The 23,278-nt window shown below is 38.4% G+C and overlaps 1 protein-coding gene across 1 annotated transcript in view; it reads right to left on the minus strand.

Moving 5' to 3' along the window:
• The window catches only part of NCKAP5 (NCK associated protein 5), a 1,079,978-nt gene that overhangs the window by 515,437 nt on the left and 541,263 nt on the right, over nt 1–23,278 (minus strand). The window contains 1 exon segment of the mRNA XM_060178101.1: nt 21,936–22,069. Within this exon segment, the coding sequence (XP_060034084.1) occupies nt 21,936–22,069 (134 nt within the window).

Consider the following 23,278-nt stretch of genomic DNA (forward strand, 5'->3'; position numbering starts at 1 on the left):
TGAGAGATTAAGAACCATGATCCTATATTGTTTTAACCCTTTTGCCTAACCCAAGATTGAACAATGTTACAAGTACACTAGAGACATCTAAATAAATTGACAAATAAGTAGATTTATGAATAATGAAAAGAAACAAGGGATACTCATTCTCACCAATCCTCTTCTGTCTGTCCACCTGTCCATCTGTTTACCCTTTTCTGCTATTATGTACATAATATTATATTATATATACCCAATATACATCACATATACCCAATGGGTAATGGGTCAGATTGATGGGATAAACAATGAACTGTATTTATATATTGTCTTCAAGATTTGGAGCTACTCTCTATCCTAATGCAACTTTTTAGCCCTGTTCTCAGTTCTGACTACATTTTCCTAGACAATATTTTTAGCCTATCTCCATGTTAACGATCAAGCTCAGGCAAAAATTACTAAAATAAGGGGCCTCTGGTTCCTATTCATTAAACACCTGATCTTGCCTCTAATAACTTACTTTTACTCAGATGCCAACTTGCAGGTCTTACTATGATTCCATGCTGGCAGATGACCTCACCAATATGTCCCAGAACCCACCTCTCCAGAGCCCTACCCAACTAGGGAAATATATAAGCAGGCTGGAGGTATTGATCTACCTACCAATGCCCATGTCCAGCAGAGAAGCAATTACAGAAGCCAGAACTCCCAACTTCTGTACCCCATAAAGAATTTTGGCGCATACTCCCAGAGAGGGAGAAATGTTCGGGGAAGATGAGTAGAGGACTCTGAAACCCAATTCCATCCAGACCCAGAAAGACAGAAGAAGAAAAAGACATGTGGAAGTAGTAATAGGTGTAGGTGTGACTTAAAATGGAAGAAAAGGCAGGACCATTATAAAAAATAGAGGAAAATGTGTATAGATATATAGATATAGATAGTTATATAAATAATAGTCAACCCATATCTATGATGTTGGAAGAATTACTACAGTTTCCAAGAGAGGGAATAGGGGCACAGAACTCTGGTGGGAGGAATAGTGTGGAATTCTATCCCTTTTTCTTTGAAATTTTATAGAGTACTAAAACAAAACAAAGCAAAAATAAAACCTAGGTTTTCTTTAAACATGTATGTTTAATTAAAAGTAGCTATAGCTTGTTTGATTTTATTTGAAGATCTTATGTTTCAACATGAAATATTTCTTGTATTTCAAGTAATTAATTAAATTATAAGTATTTATTGAAAATTGCTTCCATTAAGTAGTCTCAATATAATCAAGTTTTTCTGGAGAAAAAAAAAGCAAGTATAAGTAAAGTCAACTATTAAAACATTTCCATGCAAATGCGTTTATGGAAGTCTTAAAATGAAGCTCAGAAAAGAATAAATGCACCACAATTCAATTATTATAGCAAGTAGCCACAAAAATGCAGAAACATGGTCAAGTACATAAATTATTCCAGTTTTGCCCCTAGCTGACACAAATTACTCACTTCCTTGGACTTGATACAAGACAACTTCAGAGTAAAAGAAGAAATGCAATCAAAGAGCAAATAAAAGCATATTACTCATCGCCTGCCAGGCTTGCAGGAACTAGGATCTATTATCATCTCTCATCTCCCACAGACTTACAATTTCATGAGCCAGTCTTTTACATGCATAAACAGTCTCATTCACAGACTTGATCTCTATTAGTGTGCTCTTGCAATAGTACTCAAAGGTGGCATTGTGAATTGCAATCAATTGCCATGTACCTATAGCTATGTGTCAATAAAACACTGAAGTTTACAAATGTTTTGATTATTTTATTTATTTATTATTTATTTATTTATTTTATAGGACAGAAAGAATTTACAAGGGAAGGGGAAAGAGAGGGAGAAGAGAAACAGACACACTGCAGCACCATTTCACTGCTAGTGAATGTTCCCCACTGCAGGTGGGGACTGGGGCCTTGAACCCAGGTCCTTGAACATTTAAGCATGTGCACTCATTCAGGTGTGCCAACTCTCATCTCCCAAATGGTTTGCTTTTAAAAATACAATTCATGTTTATTTCTAAAACAAGCGGGGATAATAAAGGAATTACAACTATTAGAGCCTGGACCTTGGCCAAACTGCAAGGGTTGTAGACTGAAGGGCTGTCAATGTCCTAGATGCTAGATGGTGGGCTGCTTCAATGAAGTCGAAAATATCAGCCCAGAACACTCCAAGAGGATGGAGATTTAGAAAATCTAGTCTTTTAAAAACCAGGATAGCATTTGATTTGTGTTTCTCTTTGCATTTTCACAAAATGGTTAGTATGAAAAAAAAGTAAACACTATATAAAAATCATATTAACCTCACTTGCATGCTTCTTGTTTTGCTTTCTTGAACAAGGAAGAAGACAGGTTAACAAGCTGAAAAATACACATAATCATGACTCCTCACCTGCAAACCCAGGCAAGTAGGTCATATACAAAAATAAGATGGCATTGCTCTGCCCTTCTACTCTCAATATTTCAGTTTATTGAGAGGACTACACATCAGAAATTAATTTTGTCACTGTCATGAAGGCAGACTTGAAGTCAAAGACAAAGGGATCATCAGGGTTTTGCTTCTTTACTTGTAGTCATCTAGAGTGAGCTCTAGGCTTTTTTCCTTCTCTTATAAGGGAACCAGTTCTATAGGACTAAGGGCCCTACCCTATGACCTCAAAAAACCTTTCTTTCTAAAGGCCCTGTAGCTAAATACAGTCACACTGGGGATTATGATTTCAACATATGAGTTCTGAAGGGACACACTGAGTACATAATTTACAGCAAGTAAGAAAGTCAGAAATTTGCCCCCATACATTCTTGACTTTAAATTATTTAAGTAAGTAAAATTTTAGAATCATTGCTGAATCGAGTCCCTTTAAAGCAGACTACTTGGAGTCGGGCGGTAGCGCAGCGGGTTAAGCGCATGTGGTGCAAAGTGCAAGGACCGGCTTAAGGATCCTGGTTCAAGCCCCTGGCTCCCCATCTTCCGGGGAGTCGCTTCACAGGTGGTGAAGCAGGTCTGCAGGTGTCTGTCTTTCTCTCCCCCTCTGTCTTCCCCTCCTATCTAGCAACAGTAATAGCAATAAAACAATAATAATAACTACAACAATGATAAAATAACCAGGGCAACAAAGGGAAAAAAAAGCATCCAGGAGCAGTGGATTCATGGTGCAGGCACTGAGCCTCAGCAATAATCCTGAAGGCAAAACAAACAACAACAACAAAAAACCAAACCACAGACTATTATTGCAGAATCACTTATCCATGTGTTCATCATAAGATGGAGTTCTTTCTCTCTCCCTCTCCATCTTCCCATCCTCTCTAGATTTCTCCCTGTCTTATACAACAACACAGCAGCAGCAACAACAATAATAATAACAACAAGGATAAACAACAAGGGCACCAAAAGGGGAAAAGACAGCCTCCAGGAGCAGTGGATTCATAGTGCAGGCACCCAGCCCCAGCAATAACCCTGGAGGAAAAATAAAAGATTCATGCCTGAAGCTTTAAGACCCCAGATTCAATCCCTGGCACAGTACCATTAATCAGGTGGTAAAAAAAAATTTGTGTATGTGTCTTATTTATACATATTAAACTTATGCATTACGCTTCTTCATCTTATTTCTGTTTATTCAATGTGGACCAGTATCTTCCTGACAGTGATGTGGAATTTTTTCAGGGAGAATATCAGTGTACAAATAATACTGTGATCCCTATCCCCTTCTTCTTCTAGCGTTTGCCTTTCTTCCGTAGCCAGTCAACAGCATCAGGTTGAGCCTGATGTAAAGTTTTGAGACCTCCTTTGAATCTGGAGAGGTGGCAGTCGTTGACTATGTGGGTCATAGTCTGTCTGGAGCCGCAGGGGCAGTTCGGGTCGTATCTGGCTCCCCAGCGATGGAACATAGTGGCGCACCGGCCATGGCCTGTTCGATAGCGATTGAGGAGGGCCCAATTATAACGTGCTAGGTCAATGCCGGGTTGACGCTTGCAGGAGTCTGTGATGAGGTGTTTGTTCTTTACCTCAGCTCACTGCCAACTCTGTTTCCAAGAGTCTGGAACAGAGAAGTTTAGTGTAGGCGTAGGGGACCAGATTGGATGACGAGACGTCAAGCGTTGAACAGGGTGGGCGAAGATATCCACGTATATTGGCAGGTCCAGTCGAGCGTAGACGTGGGAAATGAACTTAGATGATACCGCATCCCGATGAATATCTGGCGGGGCGATGTTGCTAAGAACTGGCAGCCGTGGAACCGGGGTGGAACGGATGGTTCGAGAAATTATCCTGATGGAGGAATATAATTTGGAATCGACCAAGTGGACATGGGGGCTACGGGGGAAAGTATTCTGCAGTGGAATAGCATAATGCCAGAGATGATGATCGTAGTGTGGAAGCGCTCGCGCCCCATGAGGAGCTGGCCAGTCTTGCAATGATGTTATTCCTTGTGCTCACCTTTGCTGCAGTTTTTATGAGATGTTCGTGAAATGACAGGGTGCGATCGAGAGTAACGCCAAGATAGACTGGCTGGGCTTCATGCCGGATACTCGTATCGCCAAGCTGCACATTAAGCTCACGCGAGGCCGAGGCATGGTGTAGATGGAAAACAGATGATACCGTTTTTGCAGTGCTAGGGATTAGTCGCCATTTTTTACAGTCATCAGATATCAGAGACATGTCTTTCGTGAGTGTTTCCTCGAGGATGTCGAACTTGGATGCCTGAGTTGCACAACAGATGTCATCGGCGTAGATGAACTTCCTTGAAGAAGTTTCTGGGAGGTCATTGATGTAAATATTAAATAGCGCAGGAGCCAGAACAGAGCCCTGGGGGAGGCCACTTGAGACAAGTCTCCATCTGCTAGACTTATCACCCAGATGCACCCGGAATCTTCTGTTTTGGAGAAGAAACGATATAGTGTTGGCCACCCATGGAGGCAGGCATCTTGAGATCTTGACTAGGAGACCACGGTGCCAGACCGTGTCATAGGCTGCTGTGAGATCAACAAAGACAGCACCCATCTTTAAATTCTTCTGGAATCCATTTTCAATGTAAGTTGAGAGGGCCAGGGCTTGTTCGTAGGTAGATCTTCCTGGGCGGAAACCAGCTTGGGCGGGTGATAGGAATTTCTCTGTAAGAGGAGAAATATGTGACAGAAGCAGCCTCTCAAGGAGTTTGTAACACACAGAGAGGAGAGAAATTGGTCTATAGCTGGCGGCCAGTGTTGGGTCTTTCTTTGGTTTCAAAACCGCTATTATCTTCGCACGCCGCCAAACTTTGGGCACAGACTCAGATTCCAAGATGTGGGACAGGAATGAAGCAAGCCACTTCTTTGCCGCGGGGCCCAGGTTAAGAATGAGTTCTGGGGTGATGTTATCATAGCCAGCAGCTGTTCCCGGTTTAACCCTCTTCAAAGCGTCTTCCAGTTCAGACAGTGTAAAGGGAGAGAGTTTTGGAGATGGACAAGATAACCGGAAGTGGGATGACCACTCGTGGGAAATTTCTCTTTTCCAGACTGGGTCGATCTTAGCACGTCCAACTTGAGTTAGGTGACTGGCCACTGAGTTTGGAGATACGGGAGGATGGGAGACGGGAGGGGGTTGGCTACCGGCACCCAGACTGTGAAGAAGCTTCCAGGCCTTCCTACTTGAGTGGGTGAAGTTCAGACTTTCCGTGAGTTGTTGCCAGCGGGCTTGGCGTGCTGCATCCAGGGAGGCAATGAGATGGTCAGCCACATCTGTGTCGCCCGACTCATCATACTGCTTTAGTAGTTGCTCGCATTCAGCATCAAGACAAGGCGTATAGTTAGCACGTCTCCCACGAGGAATAGCGTGGGAAGCTGCTTTGAAGATGGCTTGGCGGAAGCGCCTGTAGGAATCTTCAGAGAGGATAGAGTTAATTGGAATTGCAGGAATAGATTTGTTGGTAAGATCACTGAACAGACGCCAGTTTGCTTTCCGAAAGTTCCATCTTATTTTCTCTGAGCACAGAATCAGTGGGAGCTGGAGACCAATGTGGATGATAGCTGGGCAGTGATGACTGTGCGGGAAGATCTTGAGAACTTGTCTCGTAGCGGGAAAGGCTTGGCCGTTGACTGTGCTAATCCAGCACAGGTCGGGTGACGAGTCTTTATTCCATCTAGCACTGTGAAAAGAGCCTGGCTGTCTGGGATCGTATAATAGGGAGAGGTAATTCGCTGAAGCCCAGTCGGCTAAGATAGAGCCGTCAGCACGAGTGGAGGAATATCCCCAGTCTTGGTGATGATTATTAAAGTCTCCAACGTAAACGGCTGAGTGATTCGGGCTAGGCAGGACCTCATTATCCCATGAGGCATTGGGAGGCTTATATATGATGACAAGCTGAATAGTTCCAATAGTAATGGAGTCGTAGAAGGTCGAAGAGGCCGTATGGTAAACGTCCGCAAGACACGATTTGGCATAGATGGCTCGGCCGTGTTTAGGATGGAGATTATAGCATATTAAATCGAATCCACTGATGGTGAATCGAGCAGCTTCATCGACTGCTATATGTGTTTCTTGTAGGCAGATAACATCTGCCTGATGCTATATCGCCAATTGAACAATAAGAACGCGTTTGGCAAAGGACAGCCCCTCAACATTAAGTTGGAGGACTCGAAGAGCAGGACCAACAGCTTGAAAGCTGTCAGGAGCTGCTTGTTGCTGGCTTTGAAAGTGACTGGGATCCATGTGGATTCAGTCGGCTAGGAAGGATCGTCAGTTTCCTATCCCCTAAAACTTTGTCACTATTTCTTTGGGAATATGAATGCACCCTGTCACAGTGGTATGACCCACAGCAGATTTGGTACTGGTGTTTTTAGTACAAAGAGAGGCAATATATATTTTAAACTACTTATTTTGTCCTTGTAATAAATTCTAGTTTCACTCAAGCATAATCTGTATTCAACTGTGATGAATGTTTGTGCAACAGATGCTTAAATTAAAAATACATAAGTGATCATAGAATAAAAGAGAAATTAGTGAAACTAACCCAACAACTTTTATTCTAGGAAAAGAAGATAAGAGTATCCATGTTAAACAACTCCAAATTCTATAATAATAAAATTTCAAGTGAAATAAGGAAGACTGTGAGAGGATACTGACCTATGATCCTAACAGGGAAATAGAAATGCTACATTCTTTGTTAGAGAAAAATGGAAGAAAGGGGTACTACAACATATAGTGAGAATACAAAACTTTAGAAATAAAAAGGGTTTGTATGTGATACAGAAGTGTCTTTCCTAGTACTATGACTTTAGCTCTCTAAGGTTGTTTACGTATTCACTCAGGGATGATGCTATTCATTTCACTGGTGAAAGACAGTATTAAATTAATACATTCACTCATAAAACAAATGCACACGATGTCTGAAACAGTGCCCGATACACAATAAAAATATTCAAATATCTTTGAAAGAGCAAATAAAAGTAGAATCAGAAGCTATATTGCAGGAAGATACGGAAGTACTGGAAACTACCTGAAGTCTTTGTGTAGATAAGTGAACATATGCCATTTGGTTTAATACAAAATTACTATCAAGACTAGCCTATAATTTGCCTCCTATGAATATCCAGATGCCACTAAAATGGTATAAATGGGATCAAGGTCAGCATAGTGGAGCAGACTGCCTCACAGCTGATCAGACCCAGTGCCAGATGTTTGCAAGGATTCTACTACTGGAGTTGTATTTTCAGCAAAAAGCTCGTTCCTAAATGATGGAGCAGAAGGCAATCAGGGAAGTTACCCTTGCTCAATATAATTTTTAAGATATTCCATGTGATTATACTTTCCTTTTCTGTTTTGTTGTGTTTTCCTCATACCTAGAGTATTATATCACAGTAGACAGATTTTCTTTAAATGGTAATGAAAAATTAGACATGCATCTCATGTATGCTCATAGGGTTGTCAAAGAAGGTTCAATTGCAGCTTTGCTGTTCTTACATGTAAGAGTTCTTTCCTTGTGCATTTATGTTTAGCCCTTTGTATCTCCAGGTTTTATTAAACAATGGATAGTCTCAACATCATTGTAACCTCCAAGGTCCTGGCCTTTCCTAGATTGGATGTCAGGTACCTTGAGACAGCAACTACACTTCACTACGATATTGCTTAAGTCTCTATTCAGGAGAGACTCTTTAGAAACTCTGGGTTAGTGGAATTTTGAAGGCATCCAAATCTACCACATAGGCCTAGAGTGTTTTCCCTGATAACATAAAATACCTTGGTGATTGTTTCTGAAAAGGCAATAGTCTTGTAAACTTTATATGTGTCACACATAGTGGACTTAGGCTAAATGTATTGCTGCTTCATTGTGGACTCTCTTGACAATAATGTGAATTGCTTAGGGAAAGAAATCAATTTTTAAAGTGTCTCTGACATGAAAGATGACCGCTGGATTTCAGGAAAAGTTCAGGGTTCAAAGTAAGACTGACTTACATGACTGATATATTCATAAGATCAACATAATAAAGGTAGAAAGACTCTTCTTCCAATACCAATGACATAGGAATGAGGGAGGCTGAATTCAGATGGCAATATTGCTTACTGACTTTTATCAAGGCATTACTGCTAGTTGTTTCTGAAACACATCAGGAACATTCACAGCTTCAGGATTGCTTTTTTTCCTGTTTTTTTTTTTTAATTTTTATTTATAAAAAGGAAACACTGGCAAAACTCATAAGATAAGAAGGGTACAACTCCACACAATTCCCATCACCAGAACTCTGTATCCCATCCAGTCCCTTGATAGCTTTCCTGTTCTTTATCTCTCTGGGAGTATGGACCCAGGATCATTATGGGGTGCAGAAGGTGGAAGGTCTGGCTTCTGTAATTGCTTCCCTGCTAAGCATGGGCATTGGCAGGTTGATCCATACTCCCAGCCTGTCTCTCTCTTTCTCTAGTGGGGCAGGGCTATGGGGAAGTGGGGCTCCAGGACATATTGGTGGGGTTGTCTACCCAAGAAACTGGGGTTTGCATCATGATCTTCAAATGCCATACATCAGACAACAGACTAATAACCAAAATATACAAAGAGCTCAGCAAACTTACCAAGAAAAAAATCAAAAGACCCCATTCAAAAATGGGCAAATAGACCCCATCCAAAAATAGGCACACAGACCAGTAGAACGAAATTAAAAATCCAGAGCTAAACCCCCACAACTATGGACATCTAATCTTTGATAAGGGGGCCCAAAATATTAAATGGAAGAAGGAGGCTCTCTTCAATAAATGGTGTTAGGAAAACTGGGTTGAAACATGCAGAATGAAACTAAACCACTTTATCTCACCAGAAACAAAAATCAACTCCAGATGGATCAAGGACCTAGATGTTAGACCAGAAACTATCAAATACTTAGAGGAAATCATTGGTGGAACACTTTCCCACCTAAACCTCAAGGACATCTTTGATGAAACAAAACCAATTGCAAGGAAGACTAAAGCAGAAACAAATCAATGGGAGTACATCAAAATCAAAAAGCTTCTGCACAGACAAAGAAATTATCACACAAACAAAGAGACCCCTCACAGAATGGGAGAAGATTTTCACATACCATACATCAGACAAGAGACTAATAACCAAATATAAAAAGAGCTCAGAAAATTTACAACAAAAGAGCAAATAATCCCATCTAAAAATGGGCAGAGGATATAAACAGAACATTCACTACAGAAGAGATCCAAAAGGCTAAAAAACACATGAAAAATTGCTCCAGGTCACTGATTGTCAGAGAAATGCAAATAAAGACAACATTGAGATACCACCTCACCCCTGTGAGAATGGCATACATCAAGAAGGACAGCAGAAACAAATGCTAGAGAGGCTGGGGGGACAAAGGAACCCTTCTGCACTGCTGGTGGGAATGTAAATTGGTCCAACCTCTGTGGAGAGCTGTCTGGAGAACTCTCACAAGGCTAGACATGGACCTTCCCTATGACCTAGTAAATCCTCTCCTGGGGATATACCCCAAGGACTCCATAACAACCAACCAAAAAGAGGTGTGTACTCATATGTTCATAGCAGCACAATTCGTAGTAGCTAAAACCTGGAAGCAACCCAGGTGACCAACAACAGATGGGTGGCTGAGAAAGCTGTGAATATATATATATACTATGCAGCTATTAAGAACAATGAACCTACCTTCTCTGACCCATCTTGGATGGAGCTAGAAGGAATTATGTTAAGTGAGCTAAATCAGAAAGATAAAGATGAGTATGGGATGATCCCACTCATAAACAGAAGTTGAGAAAGAAGGACAGGAAGGGAAACTCAAAGCAGGATTTGACTGAATTTGGAGTAGGGCACCAAAGTAAAAACCCTGGGTTGAGGGTGAGCATGGATGTTTGGCTTCATGTGGTGGGAGGGGGCTGGTGAGGCACAGTATTTTGGTGGTGGGAATGGTGTTTATGTACACTCCTATTAATCTGTATTCATATAAATCACTATTTAATTAATACAAGAGGGAAAAATGATTGAATGTCTAAAACTTTTAAGGCACAGATCATAGACTGAGTCTTTGATATGTTGACTCTCTTAAAAGCTTAGACCAGGGAGAACAGAAACAACCAGTGGCATTACTCTATAAGACACAGCTATATAAAAATAATGTCAAAGGACATAAATTATGGTGATGTTGTGTATGATACAGCAAATCCTAACAAAGGGATTTTTCAAAGTTAACCCAATTGCCAAATAATTTGATTACAGCAATAACTATCTATTGTCTTCTTAAACCCTAAGACAACAGGAACTGCTTGCTTCATCTATAGAGCCTATATTTACCTCAGTCCTGGAATATTTAGGGTGGGGCTCACTTTCCTGCATGCTTCTCTCAATTCATACCAAATGATATTGCATCTGCTGGTCCTAACCCAATCAACACAAGGAGTACCACCTCAGCATGCTTCACTTTAGAGTGTGTCCAGCGATGTCAGGCGTCGAATGTCAAACTTTCAGCCTTATTACTCAAGTGAGACCTTTCCTTTCATTGGATTCTCTAATTCCATTCCAGGTGGTTCACTTCCTAACAAAGTCCCAAAACCTAGACATAGACCAGGTCCCATGAGATAGAGCATATGTTCACATATATCCATAAATTAGGGCAAAATATACACCTGAAAGCAAAAGTACACAATAGTTTGCAGTGAGTCAGTATATGCAGCAAGCAAGTAGAAAGACCTAAAAAGACACCATAAAGTTCCTAATGAAATTGTTTCTACTTAGACTTAGATACCCTCCTCACCTACTTCCTCTAAGGACTACAAAAGCTGAATAAGGGCAAGAGACTGGCATACTTTCCTATTGTTTTAACCTATAGTGCCTTCCCTTCATTTCTCTATTAAATCCTCTTCACCTGCACATGCCTCAATATTCCTTTGAAATAGATCCCCTCCTTGCTTGCACAGATTCCCCTAGGTCATTTTTCCTCCCTTTCTTCTTCCAAGATTCAATTTTTATGTGAAGTTATTGTGTTGGTTTGTTTGTTGTCAATGTGACTCTTTCTTTACTATAGAATCTATAGGAAGATGAGACATCACTTACCTTTTTTTTTTTGTCACTACTACAGCTACCCCACCTTGCCAAGTTTGTATTCTTTTGCCTCAATTGTTGTACTTTGGTTTCAATGATGTCTGTAAAATCTTACTCTTAATACCACAATCCGATCTGAGTTAAGTTTTTAATAATAATAAATTAGAGGGGGCTGGGCAGTGGTGCACCTGGTTAAGCAAATATAATACAAAGTTCAAGGACCCTTGCAAAGATCCTGGTTCAAGGCCCCACTCCCCACTTACAGGGGGTTACTTCACAAGTGGTAAAGCAGATCTGCAGGTATCTAACTTTCTCTCTCCCTCTAAGGCCCCCCTGCCCCTCCCCTCTCAATTGCTCTCTATGCCCTATCCAAAAAATCGAACGGAAAAAAAAAAAAAGGACCACAGGAGCAGTGGATTTATAGTGTTATAGTGCAGGTACTGAACTCCAGTGATAACTCTGGAGGAGAAAATAATAATAAAATAAAATAAATAGAAATCTGATAGTCATTTAGTAAATAATGTACCATGCCAATCATGTCATTCACAGTGAAGGTCCAATAAAAACAGCAGTTTATAACAGCAGTATGACCCATTGGAAAGCTGCCTTGGTCATTTATTCTAATTCTTATTGAGAACCTATTGATGACATATATCATTTGAAGGTATAATACTTATTTACAGGACAATTGTTAACACATGGGTGCAGTTTCTTCTCCTTATAGTAGGTGTCTGCCCACCACTTCTTCCACCAACTTAAAGCTCTGTACACCATCATGCATGGGGTCTTCAATACCCTCTCCAGCCCCTATTATCTCTTCCTGCCCAATCCCTTTTCTTTGCAATAGATCACACCCAGCTTAAGGTTAACCCTATATTTTCCCTTTTCTTCTTTGTTTCTTTAGTTCCACTTTTAAGTAAGAATATTCCATATTTGTGTTTCTCCTTCTGGCTTATATTGCATATTTACATACGACTAGAAACCTAAGAAATGTGTATGTACAGGGTAAGTACTATATGAATGTTGAGAGCCAAGCATACATGCAATGAAAGTCTCTGTAGTAATCAAATGAAGAAAACAATATTTTAAATGGTGTCAGGAAAAGGCATATCTACAAGTTTGTGTTGTTAGCTAAGTATGTATAGTCTAAGCCAACAGCAGTGGGTAGTTGAGGTCATCTTAACTAAATTCAGTAATAACTCTATAGTGTATATAATTTGAAGGTAGTCTAGATACATGTCAACATAAATTAATTCAGATGGTTTGATCATGCACTAGAAAATTACACTAATGAACTAGAGAAAGTGAAAGAGGTATTAAAAGACACTTCCTTATAAAACTCTTCCATTAGTGGGGACCTCTCACACTACTGACTTCACTACACTAAGCACAGATTTCTCATTCTGGTTGGGGGTAGAGGGTAGGGATACAGCACCAGAACTTTCCCTAGTGCTATGTCTCTCTCCTGTAAAGCCAGAACTTAAACCTGGGACATACGAATCGCAAGGCAAGTACCCTACCAGGTAAGCCACTTTTATGGCCTTTATTTGTAAATTTTGAAATAAGAAAATAGTAGTTGCAAATTTTTCCATTTAATATGATATAATTTCATTTACCTCTTGGCATAACCTTTAATTTTCACAAACAACATTAATGTCAGAACATGTGAATTTATAATCTAGGCTGAAAAGTGCATGAAGCACCATAGCTTCTAATAACCTTCCTAACATCATTTCAAAGATCATTTGCTGTCATTCATAATCCATGAACTAAAAGTTAAATGCATGAGAAAAACAAGAAGACTATCTGAATGGATGAGAGAAGTCTTGGGTTGAAACTACCTAATTTGACCAATAACAAGTTACTTCATTTTTTTTTTTTTTTGCATCTAGTGTTATCACTGGGGCTTGGTGCCTGCACTATGAATTAACTGCCCCTGGAGGCCATTTTTTCCATTTTATTACTATTGTTGTTATTATTTTTATTGTTATTATTGCGGCTACTATTGTTGGATAGATCAGAAAGAAATCGAGAGAGATGGAGAAGACAAAGAGGGGAAGAAAAAGATAGGAAACTGCCTGCAGGAGGGAGCCAGAGGCTGGAACCCGGATCTTTACACTGGTCCTTGCACTTCACACTATGTGCATTTAGCCTGATGCACTACTGTGTGGCCCCCATTACTTCATTTTTTAAGGTTTAGTATTGTATTTATTAAAATTATATCACGATATGCTCTCTGCCTATAAACATTTAATGAGAATAAAATAAGAGAAATGCCAGACTTTTGAAACAGTGAAAAGCCAATCTTTTCAGACATACTGCAATATTAATAATTATACAATAAAATACAATAGCTTGAAATGTTATGGAAATTAAATATGCAAAAAAGAATTTCTTGTGCTTTAAAAAAGGCACTCTGTGGAGCAAGGCAGTGGCACAGCTGGTTATATGCACATGGCGTGAAGTACAAGGGCTGGCTGGCATAAGGATCCCAGTTGGGTCCTTGGTTCCCCACCTGCAGGGGGTTCACTTCACAGGCGGTGAAGCAGGTCTGCAGGTGTCTATCTTTCTCTCCCCCTCTGTCTTCCCCTTCTCGCTCCACTTCTCTCTGTCCTATCCAGTAACAGCGACAGTAAGAACAACAACAATAATGACGACAACAACGATAAACAACAAGGGCAACAAAAGGGGGGAAAAGTACTCTGGAGGCTGGGTGGTGGTGGCACATGTAGTAGAGTGCACAGATTACAGTACACAAGGACTCAGGTTCAAACCCCCGGCCCTCACCTGCAGAGAGGAAGCTTTACAAGTGCTAAAACAAGGGTGCAGATCTCTCTCTCTCTCTCTCTCTCTAGCTCCACTTTCCCTCTCAACTTCCTCTGTCTCTATCCAAAATAAAGAAATAATCTTTAAAAACGTAAACGTATACTGTCATTTGCTGTTGAAAATTTAAGCAATGGGTCCTCTTTTTGATAGGAGAAATATGAAAATATTTCTGAAATCCTATAGCTTCATAGGATCAGGTGGTGGTGCACTGGATGGAATGCACATATTACCATGCACAAGGACCGTGGTTCAAGCTCCTATCCCACTTGTGGAGGGGTAGGAGTTTTGTGAGTGGTGGATCAACGCTGCAGGTATCTCTTCCTCCCTATTTATATGCCCATTCTATCTTAATTTCTGTCTTTATAAGGTAAAAAAGATAAAGGAAAAAATAGCTGCCAGTATCATTGCATTTGTCTTGCAGGTACTAAGCTCCAATAATAATGCTGGTAGCAAAGAAAAAAACCCTATAGCATTATTATAGCTAATTGCCTACTTCATTCTCAGGAAACATTCTTAAAACATTGAGACTGTTTGTTGGCAACAGGTATACAGACATTTATAAACAAGAACCATCTGAACTGAAGCATTTTATTCTAATTTGACAAGAAAACTGGAAAAACTGAAGGCAAGGAGCCATTGCAAGGATAGCAGTATGAGCCCCGGCTCCCCACCTGCAGAGAGAAGCCTCACAAATGGTGAAGCAGGTCTGCAGGTGTCATCTTTCTTTCCCTCTCTCTGTCTTCCCTCCTCTCTCAATTTCTCTCTGTCCTATGCAATAAAAATGAAAAAAAAAAAAAAGGCTGCCAGGAGCAGTGGACTCAGAGTGCTGGCACTGAGCCCCAGTGATAACCCTAGAGGAAAAAACAATGAAAATACTGTTGAAATCAGAGGCCAGGGAGTAGCACATGCGGTAGAGTGCACATGTGGGCAGGCCAGGGCTCAAGCGCCCAAACCTCAACTGCAAGGGTGAAGTTGTGCTAAGGGTGTCTCCTCTATCTCCCCCTCACCTTTCAGGTTTTCTCTGTCTCTATACAAAGTAAAAAGAACCTTTAAAAAGGTAAAATAAACTTACAAAGCAAAAAAAAAAAAAGAAAAATATATATATCTGAAATCTGATAATGGGTAAGACAATATTAAATCACTAATAAAAATATAATAAAGTAAGACACAAAATAAAGTCAAACACAAAAGTGACTTTATAGTTTCAGTTAAAAGATTTTCTTGGGAAATCTAAACCAAACACACAGATATTAGATCTGTCACTGCCAGAGGTTTGACTTAAGGGAGAGAAACAACAAAGGGAGATCAATGAGGGGAATTTCACAGAAATGAAAACATCTGTATCTTTAAAAAGATGCATGTTGGGAGTCAGGCAGTAGTGCAGCGTGTTAAGCACACATGGTGCAAAGAGCAAATATCCAGGCAAGAATCCCTGTTTGAGCCCCCAGCTCCCCACCTGCAGGGGCGTCACTTCAAAAGCAGTGAAGCAGGTCTGCAGGTGTCTATCTTTATCTCCCTCCTCTCTCCAGTTGTCTCTGTCCTATCCAAAAACAATGGCATCATCAACAACAATAATAACAATAAAACAACAAAGGCAACAAAAGGGAATAAATATTTAAAAAAGATGCATGTATTTCTGAGAGAGAATGATAGAGGAGTGAAAGAGAAAGGAACAGGGCACTGCTTAGCTCTGGCATGAAGTGGTACCCTGGATTAAAATGGTGACCATTGGAGCTTGAGGCATGGAAATTGGTTCTCTAAACAGTTTGCACCCTGGCCTGAAGACATCTGCGTTTCAACTGTAATTCTTCTTACATGATGCTACGTGACTGTCTAAATCGGTCAAATGGCACTTAAGGAAAAAATTCTTTTGTAAACCTGAGCAAAGGAAAGCATTTATTATTGTGAGTAGAAATGAATTTAACACTCAATTTTCAAATATATATTTTCCTTTTTTTAACATATTTTATTTATTTTATTTTTGAGAGAGATGCAGAGAGAGAAAAAGACAGAGAAAAATACCAGAGCACTGCTCAGCTCTGGCTCATGGTGGTACAGGGGAATTAAACCTGGGACATCGAAGCCTCATGCAAGAGAATCTCTTTGCATAACCATTATGCTATCTACCCCTGCCCTCAAATATATATTTTTTGTAATCTCAACATCGCCAGAGTTCAAATAGGTACTTAAAATAAATGTGTTGAAAGTCCACCCCATAGAACTTCACTATGATTACAACATGGAGAATATAAAACAGTCCACTCCAACTTTTCAACATGAAAGCTGTTGGTTAAAATTTCAAGAAAATCTATTGTGTGTGCTTATAGCTTCACTCAGTAAAAGCATTTCAGTAGAAGTACACAGTTTTTGAAAAGAAGCATAAAACTATCATGTTAACTATCACCTGGGCGCCAGGTGATGGCACACCACCTTTAAGTGCACACATTACCAAGTGCAAAGGCCCAGGTTCAAGTCTCTTATTCGTATCTATAGCCGTAAAGGTACATAAGCAGTTGAAGTAGTGCTGAAATGATGTCTATACTTCCCCTTTCTCTCTGTCTCTTTCCTAGGAAATAAAAGTAAATGAAAAATATTAAAAACAAAAGTATAGTACAATTCAAATTCCTAATTTAAGAAAAGCAAATTTAGATATAAAAGTTTCACATGTGTGGTTATGAAATTATGTACCTGAAAACTCTATTAAATCACTATTTAAAAAATGGAGAAAATGAATTAAGTAGTTGAACTGTGCTTATTGAAATTAATTGGAATCATGCTCTGTTTTAGCATAGTTTTTGCCATCAGGGATAGATAACAGGGCATATAATTTGTGTTGTCCAGTGAAAAACATATATGTCTGACAAGAACTGGAAAATAAACTTAGGATAATGTCATCATGTCTTTGCATGGATACAGAAATACAAAAGAATTGATATTTTTTTTTAGCATTCAGTAAGATTGTAGTTACTCAGGGATAGGAAAATGGTTTCCTTTCTTATCATTTTCTATAAAGTTGACTTTAGCCTTCCTCTCTGAAGCTCAAAAGGTAGATAACAAAATAGATAACTAAAATATACATTTCTAAATCAAAATATAGCTCATATTATTTTGACCCAATAATTGTTAAGACACATTTGTGATTAATAGTAGTTCACACAATTATAAAATTGCAGGGCATATAACTCCACACTGCATTTACCACCAGAGTTCTATGCCCCAACATAGTTCTCACAAATTCATAGAGACAGTTTGTTTACTTCTGGTTTTTTGTTTGTTTGTTTGCAAGTTCATGTGCCTCAGTATCTCCTTACTGAAGTATTCCCTTATGTATGGGGAAGTTTTAATTTGAAATATATTTTATTCTATTGCTTTTACATTTGATAATGTAAAAATATTTAATCAAGTTTTCTATAACTCTGAAATTACTAAGAGCAGGGAATTTCTGAATTTTGAGCTTAGAACTGATTACATTTTGAAAATCCCATGCTTAGGATTTTCTGTGTCATATAATTTATGTCATTTAATGCTATTTACAAATAATTGTATCTTATATAGTGACAAGACTGGGTGTGTTTGGTCTTCCTGGTCTAAGATTAAAGATGATTTAATATCTCAAAAAAGTCATTCATAGTAATGCATTAACAGTTTAAGCTCAATGTTAAAATCCAATCAGTTTACTAATTTGAAAACATAAATGCTTAGAATGAAGGAATATATACTCAAAACTGAAGTCTATGCATTAAAAAGTTCAACATTCAATCTGTTCTTCAGCTCTCATATTAATTCAATAGTAATGTATAAGACTATAAGTTAAAAGGAATATATATATATATATATATATATATATGTATATATATATATATATATATAGACATACTTGCTGCCACTAAAGATCTCACCAGTCTACCCTGGAACCTCATCTCCTAGGGGCCCTACTCCACTAGGGAAAGATAGAAACAGGCTGGGAGTATGGATTACCTGACAATGTCCATGTCCAGTGGAGAAGCAATTACAGGAGCCAGACGCCCACCTTCTCCACCCCATAAAGATCTTTGGTTCATACTCCCAGAGGGATAAAGAATAGGGAAGCTTCCAATGACAGAGAGAGGATACGAAACTCTGGTGGTGGGAACTGTACCTCTGTTATCCCACAATCTTGTCGATCATTATTCAATCACTATTAAAATTTTTAAAAAGGACTGATTACACAACATATAGTCCACTCTCTCCTATCCAAATTCAGACCACAGGTAATCATTATAGCATAGCCAGAGATCGAAGGGGAGGAAGAGAATATGGACAAAGATTTGGTGATGACATAAACTATTCACTCAATAATTGTTTATAGATTTTTATTACCTAAGTGATCCCATTACTCATTATCATAGATAATTGAAAGTGTTCAGGTTTTCCTGGTTCCTTTCATTCACTAGGTCTATCATTTAACTAAAAATGCATATACTCAGTTCTCTAATTCTCCTTAATTACTCATTCTGACAACAGAACTGTACTTCAAACACACCTAAGTGTCCCAGCTTCTGATTTCATTAGTCACTTTTTCCTCCCATACCTCATCCCTGAAATCATCCCTGAATTTGAGACCCTAAACTTCCTTAATTTCTTATTATAGGTTCCTCTGGCTAAAATATCAAGAGTGTCAAGAAAATATACCATCAAACTAAGACTAGGTCTCAGCATTTTAAACATCTTGTTTAAATTCGTATGAGCCATCAGAAACTAACAATGTGAATATATTGAGAAGTTCTCGTTAATTTGCAACTTGACTTCAGAGCCATTGAGTATTGATATTCTTTTGATTTTACATATAACCATGCATATATAGATCCAGTGTCCTTGTTTCATGAATTGTGCAATTCAGAAACTGTTAAACTTTGTACATGTGAGTAATATGCCAGAAGTACTAGGATTTTGAAGTATTTTGAACCATTGTCTATTAAATTTATAAACAGCATCTGTAGAGAGTATTAGGTGATGTATTATAAATTTACTGCCACAGAAAATACTCTCTGTAGATTGCACATTTGCTGTGGGGTGTGTGTGTGTGTGTGTGTGTGTGTGTGTGTGTGTGTGTGTGTGTGTGTGTGTGTGTGTCTGCAAGGAATCTTACATCTAAATTGTGTCCCTCAGGGTAGGCAAGATGTGGTAACACATAAGCTGAAGAACAATTAAAGTTTAATTCTTAAGCAGAAACTAGCATTATCCAAATAAAATTTTAAACTAAATGTTCATCTTCAGAAACACAATGAGCCACATCAGCATGATTATTTTCCATATTCACTTTAAATGATCTATATCCTATTTTTATTTATCAGTCATATTATAAAACTATCTTCTATTATGTCATTTCTTCACTACTTTGAAAAGATTGCTTATAGCATTATTTCAAATATCCTGACTCTGATACTCAGAAGTGTTGAGTATTATTCTTGTATTAAGAATATGTTCTTAATATGAAATATTTTAGAAATCATTTATGTGCATGTCTAGATATTGAGAATATCAAAGATTTTACACTATAAGCATGTTATGTAATATGTAGAATTTCAAGATGCTACAAATCACAGTAACAAGATTGTTTAAAACATAGTTAGAATGTATCTTAAAAGCCAAAGTTTAAAATGACAGTTGGTCTGAAATGGTCCATTGGATGTATTTAAATTATTGTGTAATAAGCTATTATATATGTTTTCTACTCCTTGTTTCCTGATGAAAATCTGTAGTCTGGATATAACTGTATTTTAACTTTATGGTTTCAATGATAATTTTATCAACAAAACTGATTTTACTGGGTGTGGGGGTAGAAACACCTTCGCAATAACAATATATAGCACACCACCAGGTTTGAGCCTAACCCCTACCACACTGATAGAACTTTTTGTGCTGTGAAATTTCGCTGTCTCTGTTTGTCTCTATCTCTGTCTTTAAATGTGAAGATGTCAACCTGAAGTAGTGAAGTCCTAGTGATGATATAAAATAAAAACCAAACAAAAGCAAAATAGTATATATAACCAAATACTATTTATTTTACATATGATTATCTTCTCTCTTGGTCTAGTATGTAGTTTTGGTGCTTGTGTAACTCAAATCTGTATAGGATTGCCATTTGATTTACAGCAGATGGCCTAGGATCATATAAAAATAATTTACTATGCCACGTTCCTAACATCCAGTAAATCAATAGCTTGAGTACAGAGACATCTCAATTATAAAGTAAAGATAGAAATATCTGCCTCCTCCACCTTAGATCATTAAAATGCAAGCATTAGAAAGCAATGCTTGTTTGAAAGTTGTTTTTGTGAGACGTTAACTTTAACCTGGCAAAGATAACGAGAAAATTGCCATCAAACGAAGTGAAAAACTGAACATAAGGCTGTGTAAGTAATAGCCTTTGAGGTGTAGTACACACATTTGTTAAAAATATGGATTGGTGCAATTCTAAAGCACATGTGTATCACCATGGGCTCAAATAATTGAACTGGGTATTAAGTTATATTCTGAACATAGAGGAGTTATCTAATCTTCATATCCAGTTCCTCCAAAATGTCTATAAACAAGTGTCTACAGCATTCATGATGCTGGCTATATCAAGATAAACTGTCTGTAGGCTCAACTTTGGTCTGCCTTTACAACACATCTAAAAATTGAGTTTGTATCAAAGCCTCATAACAAAGAAGCTACATTAATTACCATTAAGCACATAATTAGCCAAGTCCCAATAGTAAGTTAAGACATGACCTATACAATTAGCTTGTAAAAATTTTAGGACAACTTCTCAAACTTAATTCTGCAGGGATAAGCTTATGAGGGAGATATAAAACAAAAATTACTTTTCTGGTTTTGCAAATGGAAAAAAAAGCATATAGAAATAAAAGAAAATAGTTCCTAATGGGATTCTCATATCTGGTTCAGAACTGCAATTGAGTGTGTTTCACTTTCTTAGAACTGAACCAATTCTAACAAGAAGTTGAACTTTCACCTGATTCCTTATTAGCTATAATTTGGAGTTGAAGTATTCTGTGTTAGAATTAAATGTTAAAAGAATTTACCTTTTTCAGAACTTTTCAAATTCAAGTTATATCTCTTTAAAGGCAAGGAACTCATTGATTTTGATTTTGATTTATTTTTACTACACTTAAATGTTTCTTCTAAGAACTCTGCCAGAATTTACTGGGTAAATCTAATTATGTTCTCTATATTAAAACAGAATTATGATTGCCAGTGAAATTTCATCCTCCTGACTGATCTTGCATAATACATGTCTAGAGGTCACAAAGCCATGGGATCTTACAGGAGACCACTTGGAAAATTATCAAGAAAAACAAACACAAAAATAAGATAACTAGCTTCAATGAAGCCAAAATGATTTAAGGGGCCAATAGAAATTTTCAGAAAATAGGTTCAGGTGCAACAGGCTTACATGACCAGAAGGGGTTGTCTAAACTATTGGAACATTGGCTCCTCAAACACAAAAGAAACTCCCACAAGAGAAGTGTTAGCAAAGCTGTTACTGACAGAGGGAAAGATTCACCCCCTTAAGCAAAATAGTTGGTTTATTGTGCTACCTGGAGAACTGCTGCTGCAGGCCACGCATCTGAATTCTGTTGCGCTCAGACTCCAGTGTCACCTCCTGCAACTTCTTCTCACTCTGAAGACGCAAGTGTCTTTCCTCTTCCAATTCATGTATCAGCTGCTCATGCTATAAAAGCCACAGAAAGAGTAACTGGGTAAGTTTTGTTATTCTTAATATCATGGCATAAAAAGTGCTGATAGACATCAGAGAAGGCTATGTCATATGGAAACTCTGTTAATAGGATTATAGATTAACACCGTGCCTATTAACCTAGTAAAAATAAATAAATAAAGGCAGAGAGGGAAACACAACATGAAGCTTTGGCTGGGCATGGCATATTGCAGCAAAGCAAAAGACTTCAGACTGGGTTAGGCATTGGGTATTCTGTACACAGTGGTGAAGAACTTCTTTTGCACCAGTGGTATACAGACAACTGTCACTGAGAGATTAAACATGTGTCAACAACTGTCCTTATTTCCCCCAATAAAATGGTGTTAAAAAAAAGATGGCTGGTGCTGATAGACATCAGAGAAGGCTACGTCATATGGAAACTTGGGCATTTTACTAGGTTAATAGGATTATAGATTAACACCGTGCCCACTACCATAAATATGTGTCCCTACACCCATCCCCCTACACATGAGCTTAAAATCCTTCCCCTGCACTCAGTCTTTTACTTTCATGCAATACTCCAAATCTAGTCCAACTTCTGCTTTGTGTTTGCCTTTCTGTTCTTTCTCAACTTTTGTTTATGAATGAGATTATCCAATACTCATCTACTCTTTCTGGCTTATCTCATAGCATAATTTCTTCAAGTTCCATCCAAGATGTGTAGAAGGTGGATTCATTATTCTTAATAGCTGAGTAATATCCTTTTGTGTGTATATGCCAAAACTTTCTCAGCCACTCATCTGTTGTTGGACCCTTGGGTTGTTTCCAGGTTTTGGCTATAACAAATTGTGCTGCTATGAATATAGGTATACACAGATCTTTTTGGATGAGTTTGTTTGACTCCTTAGATTATATCCCTAGGAGAAGAACTGCTGGGTCATAAGGAAGATCCATTTATAGCTTTATGTATGTTTTTGTTTTGTTTTCTTTATAGTAATTGGGGTTTCACTGTTCCAGGATGACATTTTCAGAATCAAAGGAAGAGAGACAGAGACAAAGAGAAAAAAAGAGAGATTATGTGCAGCACCAAAACTTCCTCCAGTGCCATGGGTACTAGGCTTAAAACTGGGTCAAGGACATAGCAAAGCAACTTGGATAGTGATCCAAGTAAGCTATTTTGTCGGTCCTCAAGTTTGTCTTTTGCAAATTCAGATCTGTAGAGTC

The sequence above is a fragment of the Erinaceus europaeus genome, chromosome 18 (genome assembly GCF_950295315.1).
Source record: "Erinaceus europaeus chromosome 18, mEriEur2.1, whole genome shotgun sequence".
In the NCBI taxonomy this organism is placed as follows: domain Eukaryota; kingdom Metazoa; phylum Chordata; class Mammalia; order Eulipotyphla; family Erinaceidae; genus Erinaceus; species Erinaceus europaeus.